Source organism: Erpetoichthys calabaricus (genome assembly GCF_900747795.2).
Source record: "Erpetoichthys calabaricus chromosome 1 unlocalized genomic scaffold, fErpCal1.3 SUPER_1_unloc_1, whole genome shotgun sequence".
NCBI classification, from domain to species: domain Eukaryota; kingdom Metazoa; phylum Chordata; class Cladistia; order Polypteriformes; family Polypteridae; genus Erpetoichthys; species Erpetoichthys calabaricus.
In genome coordinates, this window is record NW_026261574.1 from 1,514,699 (window position 1) to 1,539,235 (window position 24,537).

The 24,537-nt window shown below is 42.7% G+C and overlaps 1 protein-coding gene across 1 annotated transcript; it reads left to right on the forward strand.

Annotated features, from left to right (window-relative positions):
- Window positions 1–16,004: 16,004 nt before the first annotated feature.
- Window positions 16,005–16,328, forward strand: LOC127526322 (histone H4-like). The gene has a single exon (XM_051921599.1). The coding sequence runs from the start codon at window positions 16,005–16,007 to the stop codon at window positions 16,326–16,328; it is 324 nt and encodes a 107-aa protein (XP_051777559.1).
- Window positions 16,329–24,537: the final 8,209 nt, after the last annotated feature.

Below are 24,537 nucleotides of genomic sequence, written 5' to 3' on the forward strand. Positions count from 1 at the left end.
AGGTCCATCAGACACACACTGACCCCACAGAGAAATGCGGAGCGATGAAGAGGAAGAAGTCATTTTGGATGAAGGTTGTACCGGTCCTCCAATATTCTGCAAAATCATTTGGATCAGGTCTGCAGCTACTGACTGCTGAAGATTTCTTATAATAATGGAGTCCTACAAAACACTACCCTGACAACAACAGGACATCTTAATTATAACAGGCAGTTAAATGTGGCAACAACATTGAGACCACAACACAAAATACAAAATCAACACATGCAAGATGAGCACAACACAACATTAACACAAACCACATTTACTGTCAATAAAATATAAATTCTGATGTGACAAAAGTTCAATCAGTGACCAGATGAACGCCAGTTAAAAGTAACATGAGAAGCTTCACAGACAGAAAACACAGTTGAACTCCTACCACCTTTTCCAAAGCAGCCTGAGAATAATCCTTCCTAATGTATCTTTCACAAAGGGTTAAACAATCCCCCTCAAGACAGTGGGGCACAGGTCTCCCCCTGGTAAGTGGTACCTTTCTGGACAAAAACATTTTTTGCTCCAAGGCAACTACTGATGTCCTCTAGATCTGAATGTCCTTCATCTCTTTGGGTATTTCTGTGTTCTTTAAGCCTCTTCCTGCCTGTCCATTTGTCCAGTCCTCAGTAGATGTGCTCCCTTAAAGGCGCAGTTCCCATCTCCACTTTTCAGAAAGTCAAAACAAGGAGACAAACAATAATGAGAGACAACACTACTAATGTGCACCACTGCAAGGTTACTGAAGTCAGTAAAATGTATTTACACGATGTCGAGTACACCAGTTCTTAGTTACACACAAGTGTGCTCACCTCCCATTACACCTCTGAAAACAAGAACAGAAGAAATCTGACAAACGAGAGGAGACCCTCAAACCTGTTTGTTTAGCTAAGCTGTCCCAAAATGTCAATCAGGTCCTTCTTAAAGGTTCTCAAGGTTTCCATTTCAACTCCATCAACTCTGATCTAAATGATAATAACAATAATAACAACAATACACACTAATAAACAGCCATATTAAAACACTATTTTTTCTACATTTATTTTAAAACACTTTTATTCATACTGTGAGCCATGTGTGATTAATAGTTGACTTTTTCTAAAGACTGGCCGTTTTCTGACCTGTCTAACCAGCCCGGGTGTTTCAGCTACAGAACCAGAGGTCCTGTCGTGCATTGTTGGAAAATCACGTGATACAGGCGGACGAAGCTGTTTACGGCTGGTTTGAAGCGCATTGGCATCATTTTTAATCTCTTGAAATAAAGCCCGAACACCCAAGTTCGGAAAAATCGACCTCGGCACGTTAATGTCGGCCATAGCGTTAAAGAATAAATCCCAACCTTTTTGTTTTCCACTCTTGTTTAGCGTCCCTGTTTGCGTGGTGAACTTGATCAGATCAACCATATTTGTGCCCATAACAGGTGTGCCTTTATGTAAAAATTCTCCTCTTTCATTCCAGGACGTTGTGGTCGAGTTTTGTGTCATTTTCTGAATTAGCATTTCCGTATTTTTCCGGTGTCTCTGAGAGACGGCATCCAAAACGTCTCTTATGACAATATCAACCCTGTCTGTGGTCGGTTACAACGAGGGGGTCTGGTGTGGCGCTTCAGTTTCTGGTAGGATGAGAGTCAATGTAGACTTCTGTGATTCCCGTTGTCTCAATAGACTCAGATATCGCTGCAATGTATGAAAGTACAGTTCCACTTTTTCATTCGGTGATAGGACGCTATTTTGTAAAATACTCCTCATCTCATGGTCAAGCGTTTGCATTGTGTTTTTTGTCATATCTGTTTCTTCACCGGCATATGTTTTGATCTGCTCCAGTTGTTTTTCTGGTACAAGGTACATTTTCTCAGCGTGCTCCATTTTTTACCGATTTGCAATTAGACCGGTGAGTTAAGGAATCGCTATGCCAAGTAGTTGGCCGATAAATCCACCAGACTGATTTATAATACGTTTCTTTCGTTTAATGGCAACTTTTTTGTTGCTCAGATTTTTTATAATAATGCGTTTCTTTTTAAGAATGCCGATCTGTCTGGAATTTAATGGTAAGCTACCCTTAATTGCATTTAGTGCAATTTCACAAATAGCCAGAATTAAATCATCAGAAGCTGCACACAAAATGGACTTTCTCTGCTTTGGTTTTGCCTTTATAAGCAATCGCATGAGTTGTAAATTTCGTTTAATCCTGGAGGACATGGTGTTCAGGATGATGTCTTTTATAAAATGACACAGGGGCCACTAAAATCACATTTTTTTATCCTTGGGCTTTTTAAACACATAAGCCACCGGGCGCTGTGACGGGTATATGGATGCTCTGAGACGAAAGTCATCTGGTGTGTTAGTATTTAAATCTACCAGAAGAAAGCCAAAGGCTGACTTAGTGGCATCGTCATAAGCTTCGAGGAAGTAGCGCCACCTTGTGGGGTACATCTGACGGGCCAATATTGATATCTGCTGCCTGTCTCTGGGGTTCTTAAACAAAACAATGTATTTTGTATTTAAGGCTATAGTACGGCTCTGTTTACTGGCAAAAAAGATTCTGCATAATAAAGATTACGCTCAGATTTCTATGATGAACATACTTTGTGAATGTCAATTCCAACTCATTACTTTTACAGGCAGATCGCATGAGATCATCGACGACAACCAAGTTTATCTTAGCACGGGGCAACAACGCGTCGTCATTTAGAGAGTCCGGGAGACCTTCGATAAATTTTATACATCTGAATTTATTCATCAATTCTGTAGAGAGGTTGCCAAACGGAATAACAATACAGGATATTTTCCGGTTGGCGAGACATCATCTTCGTCCCGGATTCTAACAATGTTTTCACAAAAAAAGATTTCCCACAGTTGCTCGGCCCGCTTAAGATACAGGAAAATGGGTGTTGTAAACGAATGTCCATTATTATTTTATTATTATTATTTTTTGCTCAGAATCAATAGCCAAAAGGTAATGACGTAAAATGTTTAGTTACTACACGCTTGTCATAGACAACTTGTTGTGTTTTTTTATTTTTCTGGTTTCTATATGCCAGTTACGTTTCACTCTGACAATGCTAATATCCATCCATCCATTTTCCAACCCGCTGAATCCGAACACAGGGTCACGGGGGTCTGCTGGAGCCAACACAGGGCACAAGGCAGGGAACCAACCCACCGCAGCAATGCCAATATCTTCGATTTTAATATTTTTATGTTGTGAACAAACATTTATATTTTCAGCATAGTCAAAGACCAGTTCTTTTAAGCTTTCAAAATTCACCTTTTCACAGTTCTTAACATTTAATGTTATACCTTTAACTTTTAGACAGGTTTCACCGTTTGATAACTTGTAAGCATAACTTTTCGGCCCACTGCTTACAAATTCTGTGATGTATTCATTTGTTGGTAATTCGCTCATCAATTCTCCTAAATAGTAACCGGTTTCTGGGTCCCATTCGTTTGCTCTGGAAATATAAAGAATTGAATCCGTGTCATAGTATAGTATTCTTTCGTTCAGTTTGTGTAAAAGATTATACAATTCTAATCTTGCGTAAGCTGTAGTAAAACTCGCAATAAATATGTTAACATTGGAAGGTGTGCTGTATTGATCTTTATCATATGTCCAAGTCACACGCGCACATTCATCATCAATAAAATCACAAGTAGACACCTCATAGTTTGGGGCGAATTACAATTCAAACAGTTTCTCTCGATCCGTAACTACAGATGTCCGTGGCAAATTAGGTCTTTGTGCAAACTTACCTTATAAGGAATTTAAAAAAAGTTTTGCGATTTGTCTTCGGGCCGGATTTGTTTTAATCAGGTGCTCGCTTAATAAACACCTTCCTTTTCATAAAACATGGACACATACTGTTTACACTGTTCTGAGTTTAGACAGCTCTCAGGATAACCCGAAGATTCTTGCTTAGCTTTTAAATGGACATTAATATACTCTGAAACAAGTTCAGTAGAGCTTTGTTCAAAGTGCCATATCTCATAAATGCTTTCAATTCTGTAACCCTGCTGTACGGCTGCAAACAATCCCGGTGTTGTCCAGCATTAGGTAATCGCTCTTTCCTCGTGTGTGTGTGCAGGGGCTCTGCTGTTGTGACGCAGCACAAGTGTGACAAAGCGTAAAATATAATTTTTTGTTTATTTTGCATGGCAAAACAGGGAATAGAAGATTTCTGGGTGGATACACCGTCACCCAGGCTAATCCGAAATACGCTTCTAACGGTCCAAAGTCCTTATAAATAATTTTTGGATGACCAATTGGATATCTTTTGGTTTTATTCACATATGGATATAAACTCGTAAAATCATACTAATGGATTTTTTCACCAGCGCACAACTTGTAATATAAACGTGCTGCATTTGTTCGGCCGCCAAAGAGAGACTCCCGAGGGTTCAAAGCCTCAGGTAGGCGAACGGTTTTCAGGAAATTCTGCACATGGCTGTTTTCACAAACCATTCACCGCCAATTATGCTCCTCGAACCGCCACCTTATCGTGGTGAAGGGGTTTGCGTGTCCCAATGATCCTAGGAGCTCTGTTGTCCGTGGCTTTATGCCCCTGGTAGGGCCACCCAAGGCAAACTGGTCCTAGGTGAGTGATGAGACAAAGTGCGGTTAAACAAACCTCCTATGATGAATACAAACTTTGGACGGCGTTTTCCCTCGACCGGATGCGGGTCACCAGGGCCCCCCTCTGGAGCCAGGCCTGGAGGTGGGGCTCGATGGCGAGCGCCTGGTGGTCGGGCTTACACCCATGGAGCTCGGCCGGGCACAGCCCAAAGAGGTAACGTGGGTCCCCCTTCCCATGGGCTCACCACCTATGAGAGGGGCCAAGGAGGTCGGGTGCAGTGTGAGTTGGGTGGTGGCCGAAGGTGGGGACCTTGGCGGTCCGATCCTCGGCTACAGAAGCTGGCTCTTGGGACGTGGAATGTCACCTCTCTGAAGGGGAAGGAGCCTGAGCTTGTGCACGAGGTCGAGAGGTTCCGGCTAGATATAGTCGGGCTCACCTCGACGCACAGCTTGGACTCTGGAACCAATCTCCTTGAGAGCGGGTGTGGGTATACTTATTGCCCCCCGACTTGGAGCCTGTACATTGGGGTTTACCCCTGTGGACGAGACGGTAGCCTCCCTTCGCCTTCGGGTGGGGGGATGGGTCCTAACTGTTGTTTGTGTGTATGCACCGAACAGCAGTTCGGAGTACCCACCCTTTTTGGAGTACCTGGAGGGGGTGCTAGAGGGCATACCTTCTGGAGACTCCCTCGTTCTGCTGGGAGACTTCAATGCTCACGTGGGCAATGACAGTGAGACCTGGAAGGGCGTGATTGGGAGGAATGGCCCCCCTGATCTGAACCCGAGTGGTGTTTTGTTATTGGACTTCTGTGCTCGTCACGGATTGTCCATAACGAACACCATGTTCAAGCATAGGGGTGTTCATATGTGCACTTGGCACCAGGACACCCTAGGCCTCAGTTCGATGATTGACTTTGTGGTCGTGTCGTCGGACTTGCGGTCACATGTCTTGGACACTCGGGTGAAGAGAGGGGCAGAGCTGTCAACTGATCACCACCTGGTGGTGAGTTGGCTTTGATGGTGGGGGAGGATGCTGGTCAGGCCTGGTAGGCCCAAACGTGTTGTGAGGGTCTGCTGGGAACGTCTGGCAGAGCCCCCTGTCAGAAGTAGCTTCAACTCCCACCTCCAGCAGAACTTCAACCACATCCCAAGGGAGGTGTGGGACATTGACTCCGAATGGGCCATGTTCCGTGCCTCTATTGTTGAGGTGGCTGGCCGGAGCTGTGGCCGTAAGGTGGTCGGTGCCTGTCGTGGCGGCAATCCCCGAACTCGTTGCTGGACACCGGCGGTGAGGGATGCCGTCAAGCTGAAGAAGGAGTCCTACAGGACCCTTTTGTCCTGTGGGACCCTGGAGGCAGCTGATAGGTACCAGCAGGCCAAGTGGAATGCGGCTTTGGTGGTTGCTGAGGCAAAAACTCGGGTGTGGGAGGAGTTTGGGGAGGCCATGGAGAACGACTTTCGGACGACTTCAAAGAGATTCTGGTCCACCGTCCGGCGTCTCAGGAGGGGGAAGCAGTGCAGTGTCAACACTGTATATGGTGGGGATGGTGCGCTGCTGACCTCGACTCGGGACGTTGTGGGTCGGTGGGGGGAGTACTTCGAAGACCTCCTCAATCCCACTAACATGCCTTCCAATGTGGAAGCAGAGCCTGGGGACTCAGAGGTGGGCTCCCCCATCTCTGGGACTGAGGTCACCGAGGTGGTCAAAAAACTCCTTGGTGGCAGGGCCCCGGGGGTGGATGAGATACGCCCGGAGTTCCTCAAGGCTCTGGATGCTGTAGGACTGTCTTGGTTGACACGTCTCTACAACATCGCATGGACATCAGGGATAGTGCCTCTGGATTGGCAGACCGGGGTGGTGGTCCCCCACTTTAAAAAGGGGGACTGGAGGGTGTGTTCCAACTACAGAGGGATCACACTCCTCAGCCTCCCTGGAAAAGTCTATTCTGGGGTACTGGAGAGGAGGGTCCGTCGGATAGTCGAGCCTCGGATTCAGGAGGAACAGTGTGGTTTTCGTCCTGGTCGCGGAACAGTGGACCAGCTCTACACCCTTAGCAGGGTCCTGGAGGGTGCATGGGAGTTCGCCCAACCAGTCTACATGTGTTTTGTGGACTTGGAAAAGGCATTCGACCGTGTCCCTCGGGGAATTCTGTGGGGGGTACTCCGAGTATGGGGTACCGGACCCCCTGATAAGGGCTGTTCGGTCCCTGTACGATCGGTGCCAGAGCTTGGTCCGCATTACCGGCAGTAAGTCGAACCCGTTTCCAGTGAGAGTTGGACTCCGCCAAGGCTGCCCTTTGTCACCGATTCTGTTCATAACTTTTATGGACAGAATTTCTAGGCGCAGCCAGGGCGTTGAGGGGGTCCGGTTTGGTGGACTCAGGATTGGGTCACTGCTTTTTGCAGATGATGTTGTCCTGTTTGCTTCATCAGGCCGTGATCTTCAGCTCTCTCTGGATCGGTTCGCAGCCGAGTGTGAAGCGGCTGGGATGAGAATCAGCACCTCCAAATCTGAGACCATGGTCCTCAGCCGGAAAAGGGTGGAGTGCCCTCTCAGGGTTGGTAGTGAGATCCTGCCCCAAGTGGAGGAGTTCAAGTATCTCGGGGTCTTGTTCACGAGTGAGGGAAGAATGGAGCGTGAGATCGACAGGCGGATCGGTGCGGCATCCGCAGTAATGCGGGCTCTGCATCGGTCTGTCGTGGCGAAAAAGGAGCTGAGCCGCAAGGCGAAGCTCTCAATTTACCAGTCGATCTATGTTCCTACCCTCACCTATGGTCATGAGCTATGGGTAGTGACCGAAAGAAAGAGATCACGAATACAAGCGGCTGAAATGAGTTTCCTCCGCAGGGTGTCTGGGCTCTCCCTTAAAGATAGGGTGAGAAGCTCAGTCATCCAGGAGTGGCTCAGAGTAGAGCCGCTGCTCCTCCGCATCGAGAGGAATCAGATGAGGTGGCTCGGGTATCTGATCAGGATGCCTCCTGGACGCCTACCTGGTGAGGCATTCCGGGCACGTCTAACTGGGAGGAGGCCCGAGGGAAGACCCAGGACACGCTGGAGGGACTATGTCTCTCGACTGGCCTGGGAACGCCTTGGGATTCTCCTGGAAGAGCTAGAAGAAGTGGCCGGAGAGAGGGAAGTCTGGGCATCTCTGCTCAAGCTGCTGCCCCCGCGACCCGACCTCGGAGAAGCGGAAGAGGATGGATGGATGGATGGAAACCATTAGCATTCCATATAGATGATTGATCTGAAATTATCTGGTGTATGTAGCAATGTAGGAGCCATCAGAGAAATATTCACAACAGCAGGAATGGAGGTCACAGTCATAATATCTGTTCCAGTTCTTGTTGCACATAATTTAGCAATTAATGTCTGAACAAATTTTAGAAAACTTCTGGTTTTGGGGCTGGAAAATGTTTTAAGGCTAAGAGAGCAGAAATATTTTCCTTGGAGGGACCAGCAGGGTGAGCCTTGAGCCCATTCTGTTTAATCTGAGAAAGGAGTTTCTCCTCTGGGAGGACACCGGGTGTAATCTGCTCTGCGCTCAGCAGTTTTGCATTAGTGTATAGTCAACAAAAGTCCTCTAACATCATCTGTGAAGAAACACAGTGCCTGTTCTTCCTGAGGAGGGATAGACTTCCATATTTTTGGTCATGCTTGTGACAACAAAAGGAACCTGGAAGTGACGCATTTTATTTTAGATTCTCAGTACCATTTTCTTGAGGTAAGGATAAGTTTCCTATTCACTTGTCTGCTCACAGCAACTGTCACGAGTAGAGTTTTACATATTCCACAGTGACTTCACCTATCAATAATTTATTCAAGCCTCTTAGCTTCAGGCTGCATATGTTAATTCTTTTGTCTCTCCAATTCTGTTTCAACAGTGGATTTGTTCTGCTGTGGCTTGTAGCAAATAATTACACAAAGATGCGCCGAGGGGCCAGTATAACAGCAGAGCCATCAGTATGGTATGAAATCTTCTGGTATGAGTATGCACATAGCAAAAGGCGACTGTGTGTCTATGAGGAGTTCAGGACATGTAGTGTTCACTCTGGAGTGTCGGTCAGAACACAGGCAAAAGAATTGAGAGTATTTCACACTGCAGCTCAGAAGGAAATTATAGCTTATTTATTGGATGGTATATAAAGAAGTATACATACGTGTATATGAGTATGAATGTGTGTGAAATGTGTCCTTCAATTTCGTTGTTCCTTTGTAAAAGTGACAATGACAATAAAGATCCATACATCTAAATTATAAAGTAAAAGCCATTAGTAACTTACACAAAAAATCCACTAGATGTCAGTATTGTTCTCAAATGAGTCTGGTTACTAAATTGTCGGAGGTATAAAAATTAAAGCAATACAGTTTATCAATAAAACCGCATCGGGAGACTTAACGTAAAGTATTGCATTAATATAAAAACAAGAAAATAATGAGGTCAGTAATAGCACAGTTCACAGTAGTAATGCCAAGTGAATATTCGAAAGAACTTCTGAAGACCGGCATGCACTGTTTACTCAAATTATATGGTTTATTTGATTCATATTAAGGAAATTGTCTATTAATACAATTCATAATGGTCTATTGTATTTGTAGCAGTCAAGACAATAGCGAAACTATACCTTATGCCGTTTTGCACTATCCATCCATCCATCCATTTTCCAACCCGCTGAATCTGAACACAGGGTCACGGGGGTCTGCTGGAGCCAATCCCAGCCAACAAAGGGCACAAGGCAGGAAACAATCCTGGGCAGGGTGCCAACCCACCGAGCACACACTAGGGCCAATTTAGAATCGCCAATCCACCTAACCTGCATGTCTTTGGAATGTGGGAGGAAACCGGAGCGCCCGGAGGGAATCCACGCAGACACGGGGAGAACATGCAAACTCCACGCAGGGAGGACCCAGGAATCGAACCCAGGTCCTCAGATCTCCCAACTGCTAGGCAGCAGCGCTACCCACTGCGCCACCGTGCCGCCCGTTTTGCACTATGCCACCTTAAATAAAAGTAATGTTTGATACGTTGTTCTTGTGTTTTATTATATTGAAATGTGATGACATTGTGGCGTTCTTATTATGCATTTATTTTCTTACATTCTCCATATACAAATATTAACAGACAAACTCATTCTGTGGTAGTGACTTGCTGTAAGAGGTCCAGATGTGAAAATACATGTTGCAAGTTTTTGAAGCGTGCATTACACAGGCCTCGAAGCTCCCGATTCCATCTGAAAACGGGGAGGACGACACACGAGCGCATGAGGAGTGTGTCTCTAGAAGGCGACGGGAACGTACGGGCTTCATAGTGTCTGAGGTGCGCTGATATATTAAGAACTGAAACATGCCCTGACTGCAGTTGGATGCTTGTATAGTTTTTTTTATATCACTGCAAATTTAAATTTTTGAAAAGCAGAGTGGCGCAGCGGAAGCGTGCTGGGCCCATAACCCAGAGGTCGATGGATCGAAACCATCCTCTGCTAAAAATTTCTTTTTAACCTTTTATTATTCTGTTCACAGCATCAATTGTATCTTCCTGTTATGTAACATTGCTTATTTTGCAAAGTTGTTGTGCCAATAACATACTGAAATAATGTTTTCCTTTTAAAGCTCCTTGCAATGGAGCACATTGTCAATCGTTTTCTAGACGAGTCTATGCTGCTGGGTACAAGGCGGGACCTCACCCTGGTCATTGTATACCCACACGTCTATCTGCACTCAATAAGGGTTTCCCAGGGGAGAATTTCACATTAGATAGATAGTTCCTTTCTAAGTAGTACCTTCTAGTGAGATAACGAAGTAAAATAAAATCGGCCTTATCCAATGTACAAAACGTACACACTGTAGTAACCAGCATTGTCACCCTACAGACGGGGATGGAGAGGCGATCGATAGCAGGGTATTCACAGGTGTCCTGAGTTCTCGTTATACCTTTCAAGTCCGAGAAGGCTCGAGAACGCTGGTGGAGATTGTCAGGACAGTATAAACACGGCGATGTAAATGATAACGGAGAGACGTGGAAAGGGACACCACACGATCTGTAACACTGTGAGAGTGCAATAGCCCGTCTAGAGAAGTGACTGTTATTTTTACAGAGCGGTTTACATGACTTTTACAGCGTAGTTTATTTCTGCAAGAAGACTATTGTACATCATTTGTTGTGGAAAAAATGCGCCCATTATTTGGCTTAACTCCCATTCGTTATGGGTCTTATAGTCTTTCTATCTCGATGCTCTACAATAAAATATAAAAAATGGGCCCCAAAGAAATAATTTTTGTTGTCGCGTTTTATCTAGAGAAATTCGACACGTTTAATATTGTAACGGGATTGGAATGGAATGGAATTTGCCGCTTTACACTCCGATGGGCGCTGCCAGCTGCTTATCTCATTTGCCCACACATAAACACCGCCTGCCCAGTGGCGTCGTTAGGCAGGGGTGTTCCAGGGCTTTAGCCTCCGATCTCAAGCGTGTTGCCCCTAATCTTCGAGAGACGTCCCCCAACATGTTCACAGAAGCTAGACCTATAGCCCCTGATCTTTGAGCCTTGTTTCCCCTGTTCAGCTCTCGGAAAACGGCCGTGGACAGCGCGAAATCATCACGCCACCCCCCATGCGGTTTTCAATCGGACGCATCTGACAGTAAAAGGTGTATTACAGAGGTAGGGCTAAATTCTCGCGTACCCGGGGTCACAGGCAACTTGTCTGTCTCCCTGTTCCTCCCCTCCGTGAGCCGACCTAATACTCGGGTACACATTAGAGCCACGCAGCCAGGGGGATGGGCTTCAGCAGCGGTGACACGCCCCTCTCAATTTCCGCTCACTAGCGAGGATTTCAAGTCCGCTTCTCCAGGAATCCCATCATTTTGGACTTGGCCTCTCAAACAGTTAGTCCCTCTTATATCCGGACACAGGTATGCTACAATATGTTTCGTTTGCTTCTTATTTTTTACGATTTTTTTAGAACATCTATAATTGCTTTTTGGACAGCATAGCAAATGAACAGGTACTGCCATCCGAAGAGTCTCCTAAGACACTCAGAAAACTTCAAGTGAGCTCAACTATGAGGGAAGGTGAGATGTCACAGGTAGGAACTGCGGAAATTCTCACCAGAGGTAAATAAAAACTCTTAAATGTGTGAAGGTTGTCCCAAATATGAGACGCAAAAATGCAGTGTATGCATCGGGTAAAGATTCCGAGGGCACAGAAGTATTACAAGTATATTTACATTATTAAAAAAAGAACTGAACAGTTTTTAGTATGTCAAACTAGCACCTAAAATGTAAATAAACACGTTACAGTGCTTCGCCATTACCGTATTTACTGTAGAAAAGTGCTTAAGACGGTTCCATGGTGTAATGGTTAGCACTCTGAATCCAGCGATCCGAGTTCAAGTCTCGGTGGAACCTGTTTGTCTGTCTTGGTTCATAAAATTCGGACACACGAAATAGAGAGACATTACTGTTCGGTGATAAAAGTTCAGAGCGAGTTTTAAAAGCATACATTTAAAAGGACTGTAACTGGTTACTTCACTTGCACACTTCGTGAAAAATCTAAGGCAGTTTACTCGGGTTTGTGCGTTTTTTAAATATCTGCAGTGTGGATAGCGGCTGACAATTGAAGTTAATCTGCTTGCAGGGGGACTGTGCAGACCTCCAAATTCTCCTGGAAAGCACTTACTTGCCCTTTGGCTCTCACAAGTGATCAATAATCTGAGGTAGCTAACATCTGTTAACATTAATAATAATTACTATTTGCTAATATTAATCAGCTAATATTTGTGTTCTCAACACCCTCCATCCAAAATCTATAAAGACAATCGGAGAATTATTTCCATTGCAGGGATTTCTTTTCTTACCCCGAACGGGGACCATTTCTTTCTCTTTCTGTATTTTCTTCCACATAGAGATATTTGAGGGCACTTTTTTACATGCACAAATTTAACATGATATGGGTGATTTATGATTTATAAATATGCCACAAGTGTGAAGAATTTAGGAACATTTATTAATTCATACAGATGTCTTATATACTTTGCACAAGAACTTTTTGGGAAGTAATTGTACATTACAGTTTTGAATCATTCATGTTTTTATAAGTTAGGATATGTTCAGTATTTTTCAAATTGAAGTTACCTCTTCACTGTAATGGTATATTTTAATTTGTAACATGACAATGATTTTTGAAGTGAAGCATATTTTTTAAAAAATTCAAAAAACTAAACAGCCTGCTCTTGTGTTTTACAATCGAGCTAATGGGTGGAACGCATATTTGTCATGTTCCTGAGGCATCGTTGTAACAAACAAAAGTAAACTGGAAAAATGTCATTTTACCACTGATTCTTGGTATTATTTAATTAAGGTTAGGCTACGATTCTTGCTTATTTTTCTGCTCACGGTGGGTGTCATAGCTGGTGTTATGATACCACCATTCCCCTTCTTTCTTCAAATTACAACCCCAATTCCAATGAAGTTGGGACGTTGTGTAAAATGTAAATAAAAACAGAATACAATGATTTTCAAATCCTTTCCAACCTATATTCAATTGAATACACTACGAAGACAAGGTATCGAATGTTCAAACTGATAAACTTTATTGTTGTTTTGCAAATCTTCACTCATTTTGAATTTGATGCCTGCAACACGTTCCAAAAAAGCTGGGACAGGGGCAGCAAAAGACTGGGAAAGTTAAGGAATGTTCAAAAAACACCAGTTGTGAACATTCCACAGGTGAACAGGTGAATTGGAAACAGGTGTTTGTCATGATTGGGTATAAAAGGAGCATCCCCAAAAGGATCAGTCATTCACAAGCAAGCGAGGTTCACCACTTTGTGAACAACTGTGTGGGCAAATAGTCCAGCAGTTTAAGAACAACGTTTCTCAACATACAATTGCAAGGAATCTAGGGATTTCATCATCAACTGTCCATAATATCATCAAAATATTAGAAAAATCAATATTAGGAGAAATCTCTGCACGTAAGGCTGAATACCAACACTGGATGCCCATGACCTTCGATCCCTCAGGTGGCACTGCATTAAAAACCGACATCATTCTGTAAAGGATATTACCATGTGGGCTCAGGAACACTTCAGAAAACCATTGTCAGTTAACACAGTTCGTCGCTACATCTACAAGTGCAAGTTAAAACTCTACCATGCAAAGAGAAAGCCATATATCAACAACACCCAGAAACGACGCCAGCTTATCTGGGCCCGAGCTCATCTGAGATAGACTGACGCAAAGTGGAAAAGTGTGCTGTGGTCTGACGAGTCCACATTTCAAATTGTTTTTGGAAATCATGGACGTCGTGTCCTCAGGGCCAAAGAGGAAAAGGACCATCTGGATTGTTATCAACGCAATGTTCAAAAGCCAGCATCTGTGATGGTATGGGGGTGTGTTAGTGCCCATGGCATGGGTAACTTGCACATCTGTGAAGGCACATTAATGCTGAAAGGTACATACAGGTTGTGGAGCAACATATGCTGCTATCCAAGCGACGTCTTTTTCAGGGACGTCCCTGCTTATTTCAGCAGGACAATGCAAAGCCACATTCTGCATGTGTTACAACAGCGTGTCTTCGTAGTAAAAGAGTGCGGGTACGAGACTGGCCTGCCTGCAGTCCACACCTGTCTCCCATTGAAAATGTGTGGCTCATTATGAAGAGCAAAATACGACAATGGAGACCCCGGACTGTTGAGCAACTGAAGTTGTACATCAAGCAAGAATGGGAAAGAATTCCACCTGCACAGCTTCAACAATTAGTGTCCTCAGTTCCCAAACGCTTATTGAGTGTTGTTAAAAGGAAAGGTGATATAACACAGTGGTAAACAGGCCCCTGTCCAGGCTTTTTGGGAACGTGTTGCAGGCATCAAATTCAAAAGGAGTGAAGATTTGCAAAACAACAATAAAGTTTATCAGTTTGAACATTCGATATCTTGTCTTTGTAGTGTATTCAATTGAGTATAGGTTGGAAAGGATTTGGAAATCATTGTATTCTGTTTTGATTTACACAACGTCCCAACTTCATTGGACTTGGGGTTGTACATTCTGCTTATTATTTTACTTTTCATCTTCAGTTCCGTTTCTTAAGCAGTTACAGATGCATGCTCAAATTGTAGGATTACACTTCCCAAACAGTGCATAGTTTTCACATTATACATTCTGTGTGGTTAATTTACAAAGCCTACAGTGAGAGATTTGGCACGGCAATGATGAGTACACATCAGAGAGTCTTTGTACTTTATACACATAACAATACATCTAAACGGATTACACGGCATTAGTATTTTTAATAAAAGTATTAGATTTTTTTGAAAGAGCCAAACAAAGTGCACATATTACAAAAAATACTCAGAAAATGAAAAGTACACCGTGTGCAACACAGCCAAGCTGTGATGAAACCAACTTCTTCTTCTTCTTCTTTGTCTTTTTATGGCAGTTAGCAGACCCACCTATGGTGCATTACTGCCACCAACTGGACTGGAGTGTGGTGCAGAATAAATATGAAGTAATCATGTTTTCAAGGAGAATGGAGGTACAAAAAATGTTATGAGAGAACAGGCGTCAATGATGTACAATAAATAATATCAAAAACAACCATGAGAAAAGAAAACCTCACTTTACTCGGGTCACAGACTCCAAATACCACTTATCCCCTTGTGGTTCACAACATGCAAAATGCATTTATATTTTGCTAAAATATTTTAAATACTTCCAGAAAAACTAGCATAGGGCATAAATGTGAAACATATCCATTAGGATTGAGCTTTTCAATTCAACATCTGTCTCTCCACCTCATTCATCCAACAAGGGTCCTGACTGAAGTGATCTGCTTTTGGGTAACGTGTATCAATAACAGAGATTTAAAAAATTATAATTTAAAAGTCCAAAGCCTTATCTACAAACTCAACCTGGCTGCCCTTAATTAGCCCAAAAGAAGAAATGAAAATTAACAGTGTACTGAATTATACTTGCTAATTGTAAAGGAAAAAACACCTGATAAAATGCAAAAAACTGCTTACATACATAACACAAAACAATTATAAGTTACTATTGAAATTTCTAAAAAAAAAAAAAACAAAAAAAAAATCCATTTAGAATTAAAAAAGGTCACATCAAATATAGTTTTTAAGAAGACAGAAAGTGTATTATTTAAATTTTGAATATGGAAATTCTGTTTCACCAGGTTCAGTTTCAGATTTACGTGCATCTGCTCTAAATCAGGTGAACAGTAAAGCCGAGTGAGCTCGCGGTTTGAATCTGAGCGCCCATTTTAGAAGTGCGTGTTTCCTAATAGGTCCGGTCAATACCTGTACAGTACTTAGCTTCGGTTTGTTCGAAAAGTAGTCTACGGCAGTCTGTTGGTGTTTATTTTGTGTTTGAAAGCTAACGAATAGTGAGTGATAATGTCCGGTCGCGGAAAAGGAGGAAAGGGCCTTGGCAAAGGTGGTGCTAAGCGCCATCGTAAAGTTCTTCGTGACAATATCCAGGGTATAACAAAGCCTGCCATTCGCCGCTTAGCTCGTCGAGGTGGAGTAAAAGGAATTTCTGGCCCGATAAACGAAGAAACTCGCGGAGTGCTTAAGGTTTTTCTGGAGAATGTGATTCGAGATGCCGTTACTTACACAGAACACGCAAAAAGGAAAACCGTCACTGCTATGGATGTCGTCTGTGCGTTAAAACGGCAAGGTCGGACACTATATGGTTTTGGGGGTTACGATGTGAGCTAGTTAATGTATAGAAATCAATGGCTCTTTAAACGTTCATCCAGGGCGACTGTTACTGAAACCACGCTGCCGCCTCACCGCATTATAGTAAGAACTTCTATACTGCTCAGAGAGACTGCGTATCCTTGGGAAGAGGAGCGCAGGCGTGTCATGTGACTCTACTGGCGCGACTGCGTGCTTTTCAGTCATGTGATTTGCCGCATGCTCTGTGGCGCCGTTCTCTCGTGCACTCTTTACTTGAATGTGTGTGCCGCCATCAGGCCGACCTTTTTGTGTCTCCTTTCCTTAATATACAACATCTATCGACTGTTTAATAAAACACGACCGTCTGTCTGTCGGTCTGTCTGTCTCTGAGTGTGTGGTCCCTCTGAGCAATCTGATTGGTCAGTTTGGCTTTGATGGCTCCGTGGTACGAAAGTTAGACATGGTACTTGTGCAAAGTTCAATTCCTGATTGTGACTTTTATTATTATTATTATTATTATTATTTTCACAAAAAGTGTTAAAATAAAGCATTTCAAATAAAATTACGTCTGGCCGCTAATTACTAGTAGGGTGCAAGTGGAGTTGCCTTCAAAGATGGGAAGCATTAGCAAGAATATGACTGATGTTTTCACAGCAGGTAGTGGCGGCTGTGGCGGAAAACCTTAATTTTTTTTTTTTTTTGTCTATTATCATTTTCAGTTATATTTTTTTTTTTGTCTAACTGCTATAAGTAGGATGAGTTTATTCAAGTTTGCAGCCCCTCAAGGTCACTCCGGACTTGAACTATCAGGTATCTCTCTGAGTAACTTAATACATGATGTCCATATGGCCTTATTTATATTAGATGAATACGTCATCAGCTGTATGCTAAACATGCCTCGGTATATTCACACTCTCTAGTTGAGATGGACCGTTAAACATTACTGGGCTCTTTAGTTAGATTGGCCAGCAGCCACATCAGAGAGTACGTAGTTTGAACACCCTTTTGGACTCTGCAGCAAAGATAATAGATATATGTGCGTGTGTTTGTGTGTGGTATCTAAACGAAATAAATAAATAAAAAATTGCATTAAGAATATAAGTACCAATGAGCTGCGTATACAAACATAATCGATTAAAATGTCAACACTGATCCATTATAGATTACCCGCAGGAAGACGAATTACAAAAACCGCATTTTCAGTTTACTGTGAACTGCTATTTGTTAAGTTGACCAGTAGATGGCACTGTTACTCCAGTTTCCAAATGTGGGCACTGCGTGAGGCTCAGGACGGCGTTCGTCTACTGAAAGTGAAATGCCTTACGTTTAAATACAAATCTGTCCAGTTGAAACAAATCGAAATTAGCGTCTGAGAACAAAGTAAACTACAGCGTATTGCCCTTCAGTGTTATCCGAGATTAATATTAATATCCTGCTCATTCCTAATCTGAAACAAGGTTATCATGGCGTATTTACATTTACGAGAACAACATGTTATTAACCGTTAAAGTGTTGGTTATAAACTAAAAGTGCACTAAACGTGTTAATGACTAAAGGTGACAGAAAACTTCAGCAACACACAATTAGCGGGTGTGGAATCAAACGCTGAACAGAAAGCTCAAACAAAAAGTCTCTTAAGTCTTTCAATGCTTCAGCACGGCAAGATGGCTCAGCCGGGTTCAATTCATTGGCTATATCTCACTCTATGGTTTGCTTGTGCAGATATCTCAGATGAGACAGGTGGACAATATCATGTCTTACTGTTCTCAGTGACAGGATCTCCTCAGCTCCTTCCAGCCCAAGATGCTTGGCAGCTACCAGAACGTATTTTTGTCCTTTCAGCTCCATCATCTAACACAGCATTTGTGTCTAATGTCCTCAGTTCATTCCATATTCATGCAGGGACCACCTTTAGCTTCACACTTCCTGGGTGCTGACTTGATCGACCTAAAATCGAGGTGAAGGTGTGCTTATAGTGAAGATGCTCTGGTTCTCTGCAGCAGAAGTAACTTCATGAAGTACAGTATATGCTGAAGACCACATGTTGAGCAGGGTATCTTCAGTGGACAGTTGTCCAGTTTGTGATCTCAGCTGCACCTCCAGCACTGGTTTTGTTTCTTAGTCCACTTCTTCTTGTCTGCAGGGCTCAGTTTGCTGAATGTTCCACAGGCACTGAGGTGGTGTTCATGGTTATTTCAATGTGGGCAGCATGACTTAGAGAGGTCCTGCTTCTAAGCTGTGCTTGAAGCTTTGGTGTCTGTGGATGAAGCACTAGATATTGCAGTAGAAGGCGTGTGCTACTCATGTCCCGTGAGACCTGTACATGTCTTGCATGGTCTTTGTAAACTTGAAAGGTTTCCACTCTCGTTGATAGGGTCCCCCCTTGACGGCCTCAGACACACACCGGGGTATCTGTACGGCTTGAGTTTGCCAGTCAAGCCACTCATCTAGATCTGGTAGTGTGGAAGTTCTGGCACTGCCACTCCTAATAATGAGCTTGTTGAGGCCGTGATCTTCAAATGTGTCTCCATAGGTAACTGGCAGTTTATCCAGCAATGTATCTACATGAGACCCCCAGTGCAGTTCAGACCTATAGAGACCATCCATAGAGTTAAGCAGACCCACCAAAATGTTAGCAGCAGTAGCAAAGTTCTGAAGTCCTAGAGCATCATCTGTCTGTAGAGCTGGCATATTCAAAATTAACTTCAATTGGCATTGAACAAACTGTCTTGGTTGACGATACGTCTGCTCCAAAGCCTGCCTAGCACTGGTGTATGGGATTGGGATATTCAGGTACCCTTTAGCTACCTGGTAATCAGCGGGCAACTCTAAATGATCCAGCAGTACTTGACACTTATAGTCCTCAGTTAAATGACGGTGAGCACCGAGGACATTGTCCAAACCCTTCTTAGGCTCGCTTTGGTTATGATACTCCATATGATGAAGAAGTGGCCATGTCCATTAATCCAGATCCACAAGAATCAGTGCGGATAGAGATGTGTGGAGGAGGCTGCCTTTGGTAATGATGATGTGGAATTACACTGGGCAATGAAGACTGGAACTGTGGCTACAGTGGAGATGGCACTGACTGCACAGGAGCTGGCACTAATGATGGCACATTTGAAACCAAGGCTACAGGACGTGTGTTGAGCAGGAATATCTATCTATCTATCTATCTATCTATCTATCTATCTATCTATCTATCTATCTATCTATCTATCTATCTTATTAAATGCTTTCTGAAAGTCCAGATTAATAATATCATAAGTGGAGCTTATGATGTTATTTATCTGGACTTTCAGAAAGCATTTGATAAGGTGCCACATGAGAGGTTGGGCATCAAATTAAAAAGAGGTGGGAGTTCAGGGTGATGTTTGTAGATGGGTGCAGAATTGGCTCAGACACAGGAAGCAGAGGGTGATTGTGCGAGGAACCTCATCAGAACTGGCCGATGTTAAGAGTGGTGTTCCACAGGGGTCAGTGCTAGGGCCACTGCTATTTTTAATATAGAGAAATGATTTAGATAGGAATATAAGTAACAAGCTGGTTAAGTTTGCAGATGATACCAAGATAGGTGGATTAGCAGATAATTTGGAATCCATTATATGATTAGAGAAGGACTTGGATAGCATACAGGCTTGGGCAGATTTGTGGCAGATGAAATTTAATGTCAGTAAATGTAAAGTATTACACATTGGAAGTAAAAATGTTAGGTTTGAATAAACAATGGGCGGTCGGAAAATCGAGAGTACACCTTATGAGAAGGATTTAGGAGTCATAGTGGACTCTAAGCTATCGTGTTCAGAAGCCATTAAGAAGGCTAACAGAATGTCAGGTTATATAGCGCCTTGATGTGTGGAGTACAAGTCACAGGAGGTTCTGCTCAACCTTTATAACACACTGGTGAGGCCTCATCTTGAGTATTGTGTGCAGTTTTGGTCTCCAGGCTACAAAAAGGACATAGCAGCGCTAGAAAAGGTCCAGAGAAGAGCGACTAGGCTGATTCCAGGGCTACAGGGGTTGAATTATGAGGAAAGATTAAAAGAGATGAGCCTTTACAGTTTAAGCAAAAGAAGATTAAGAGGTGACATGATTGAAGTGTTTAAAATTATGAAGGGAATTAGTGCAGTGGATCGAGACTGTTATTTTAAAATGAGTTCATCAAGAACACGGGGACACAGTTGGAAACTTGTTAAGGGTAAATTTTGCACAAACATTAGGAAGTTTTTCTTTACATAAAGAACGATAGAAACTTGGAATAAGCTACCAAGTAGTGTGGCAGACAGTAAGACGTTAGGGTCTTTCAAAACTCAAATTGATGTTTTCTTGGAAGAAATAAGTGGATAGTACTGGCGAGCTTTGTTGGGCTGAATGGCCTGTTCTCGTCTAGAGTGTTCTAATGTTCTAACATGGGGACACAGTTGGAGACTGGTGAAGGAGAAATTTCACACAAACATTAGGAAGTTTTTCTTTACTCAGAGAAGCACAGACACTTGGAATAAGTGACCAAGTAGTGTGGTAGACAGGAGGATTTTGGAGTCTCTGATCATAACCAGGCTTTTTGGAAGGACCTTCAAGCTTTATTAATTTAAAACACTCCTCAATGATGTGCCCCTCTCTTTCCATATCTTACACTAATTTTCAGTTGAATTTTGTTTTGCTTTAACACCAGTTGCCCACTGAAAGGACCAGAAACGTTGGCACAGGACGTACATTCATGAAACGTTAACTGATAGCTGATCTCATGAAGGTCACCTCTGGTCCCAGACACCATTTACTTTAAGCACAAATAATGTATGTTATGATGGTATCATTACATCTTGCTATTTTAGATCAACTTCTAACTGGGCTACAGCCTTGATATGCCAGTACACCTTGTCTAGCTGTGGGTTCGGTTATGTGCCCACCATTAAAACTTGTTATTGGGCTTAATGGGCTTAAAGTGGAGAAGGACAAACAAACTGTGATTGCCTTTGCTTCACTAATGGCACATAGAGTTATCTTACTCAACTGGAAGAATCCTAACTCTCCTCTTTTAAGTCACCGGATAACTGATGTTTTATATTATTTGAAAGTGGAAAAAATCAAATTCTCACTTAGAGGATCTGTGCAGAACTCTTTTAAAAGCTGGCAGGATCTAATTAATAATATTTTAGTATCCGCTTTTAAAGCACTGAGGAAGCAGATTCTCTCCCCATTTCTTTTTCTTCTCCATTTATCTTTATTCATTTATTAATTCATCTGTTTACTTATTTTTACTAGCTTTAAGTTTTATTCTGCTGGCCATGCTGTCTTTCTCAGGGGTGGGGGTTGATTTGTTTTCAATCCTACTTTTTGTAAAAATTGATCTATTTGTATGGAATGTTTTGTGATTACAATAAAATCAATAAAATTAAAAAAACAAACAAACTTATCATTGGCCCAGCTGACTGAAATGCAACAGTGAGGCTCCGGATGGGGAGACGTATCGGTGGTTTGCCTCTGCCATGGATTAGTAACAGCTAAGAACACGCCATACTCCTCATCTTCTTCAGCAAGGGCTTCAGTGCCATTTTGCAAAATTTGTGTTTTGTTTTAAAGAAGAGATGGGAAATCCTGCACTGCTACGACTTTTCCTGATTTTCTGATGTATACAATTATTTCTGACCAGAGTTTCTTCTTGAGATTTTAATTTCTCTGCTGGATGTTTCATTTTGCTTTGCCCAATTTTCCCTCCTATAATTAAACCCACTTGTTTGTAATCCCAAGGCTGTAATCTGAGCGGAGCCTTTATGTTCTTTCTAATTCGCTCATGTAAGCGATCACATCTTGTAATTCCTGTACTGCCCTTGTCTCACTGCAGCATATCAAGATAATTGAGAAGAGATGGAGGCTCATGCCTTCTGTATTCATAATAACTAACCATGTGAGACAGCCCCCCTCCAAACACAGAAGACTCTATGAAATAATAATAATGATTCTAAGCATCAGCACAGACAGTTTGGAGAGCCTTCAGCACGACTACAAAAAACAGAACGAGTCAGCGTCTTGAATCACGATACGCCACTTTGAATTTTCTGCCTTTAAAAGATCTACGTATTTTTTCTGACTATAATTTTGGTGTTTTAGTTTTGTTTTGATGAAATATATGATTGTGTGTCTCTGCTTGTGTCCTCTCTTCTTTGATCTCACAGAGGCTTGGTGGTGCAGTGGTTGGCACAGCTCAGGTTACCTAGTTGGCCACAATAATTGGTCCTGTATAGTTGGCAGACGTTTCTCTAACCCTCAGGGCCTCTTTAAAGTTGATGGCACCATTATAATTCAGTCAAATCTTGTTCACTTAGTCCTTCCCCATTGACTTTAATGCATTTTGTCAAGTTTGGCGAATATCACAAACATTTCCATGAGTTCGGGGAACTCACAGCGAATCAAACTCAGCAATGTTCCCTCATCACTAGTTGTTACAAAGCCTGAGGGCAAATGACTTGCTCAATATGGACCACCAACTGACAATGACACCCTCGCAGATCAATAATCATCAGATGGACTGAGGCGAGACTCCTCAACTCCTAGGACTGTCAAGCTGACATAACTATTATTGGGACTGACAAACAACAAGGCAAGTCTGTTATGCAGCCAGACAGTTCCTGCTTCTTAGAAAAGACCAGACGTTGACTTGCTTTTCCTCAGACAGAGTTGGCTTTCTTGAATGTCTTTTCAGCAGACGATTGTTTAACAGTCTTGTGATTTGGGTTCAGAGTTTCACTGCAAAAGTCATTTGAGAAACACTTTATTCTTGAACTTGATGAAACATTCTTGATGGCTTTATTATAAAAGAACAAAATAAAACAGCAAAAGTGATCAGTGAAATAGAAAGAGGGCCCAGAAAATGAACTGACTGAAAGGCACTTCAGTGGATTTAAAGAATTCTATTATCGTGAAAAAGTCCTTTTGTGTGTAACGTGTGCAGCTGATCCTGCGAGCTTCAAATCAGCGCCTGACCCAACGTTGGTCTTCTTTGAGACCAAATCAACTCTAAAAAGATAAACTGCAGTCCTCTCACTTACAGTGGCCTTCAGTTGTCGACTCCCCTGTGGTGGATTATCTGGAGGTGCACCATTTGTGATCACACACACACTCTGACGAGTAGACAAGTCATCGGGTGATGCAGTTCTTAGGGTAGACATCTGCACTCACCTCATATGGTGGGCTGATTAATAAAATGTTCTTCTGTCAACACTCGCTGCAATATCCGGCTACCTCTTTGTGAAAACCGCTTGACATATTTGTAACAGAAATCAGGCTTCTCTCGGGGATTCATTTCTCCACAATGGTTTAGTTTGCTTACTTTTCCAAGTCCTGAAGTCTGCTTGTTATTCTGGAGTGATGTCTGCACTGCGACTGCTGTTATTCTGTTAGGTTTGCTGTCAGGGCTCAGTTCAGTACATGCATTGTCCATAATAGTGACTCCTCCTGTAATTCATATGGTGTGATGGTAATTGGTAACGCATCCCGATGGGCCTGGAATTTTTTTATTTGTGATTGGGCCTGTTGATCCCAGCACTGGCACATTCTCGGAGGTGTTATTCCACATGTGGTTCATCTCAGATTGAGTTTCTTCTCTCCTGTGTGAATGTGTTTGTGGCCCTGAAGACGACTCTTGTGATAGAATTGTTTCCCACATTCACAACAATATGACTTTTCTCTCGGGTTGATTTCTCCATTATTATCATGAACCTCACTCTTACGTCATGGTATCCTCTGTGTCCTGTCTTTATTTATTCTTTTAGGTTCACTGCTAGGGCTCTCTGCAAAACCTGCTTTGTCCCTAACAGAGCCCACTTATGGAGCTCATAGGGTGTAACTACGCAGGGTAGGAGAAGTAAATGTGCTTAAATGATCTTTTTACAAAGCCCTGTGGATCCAATGAACACTGGGATCATTTCAGCTTTTTTCACATCGAAGTCCACATCTCTCATTGGATCTCCTGATATTTTATTATCTTCTCGCACTCTCTGTTTGAGACACAGTGATATCATGTGGGACTGATAAAGTGATTATCCAGGCATTGTCTGAATGTTTCTTCTCAACTTCAACATCAGGTTTTCTGGCTGTCTTCATTTTCAGAGATTCTTTCTGGAACTGGGATGTCATATTTTTGGCATAATTTCCAATAAAGCAGTTGGGCTACTTTGATGTGTCATTCCATGAAGAGGTTTTTGGACAGGAGTATTTTAATAATAATTCTTTACATTTATATAGCACTTTT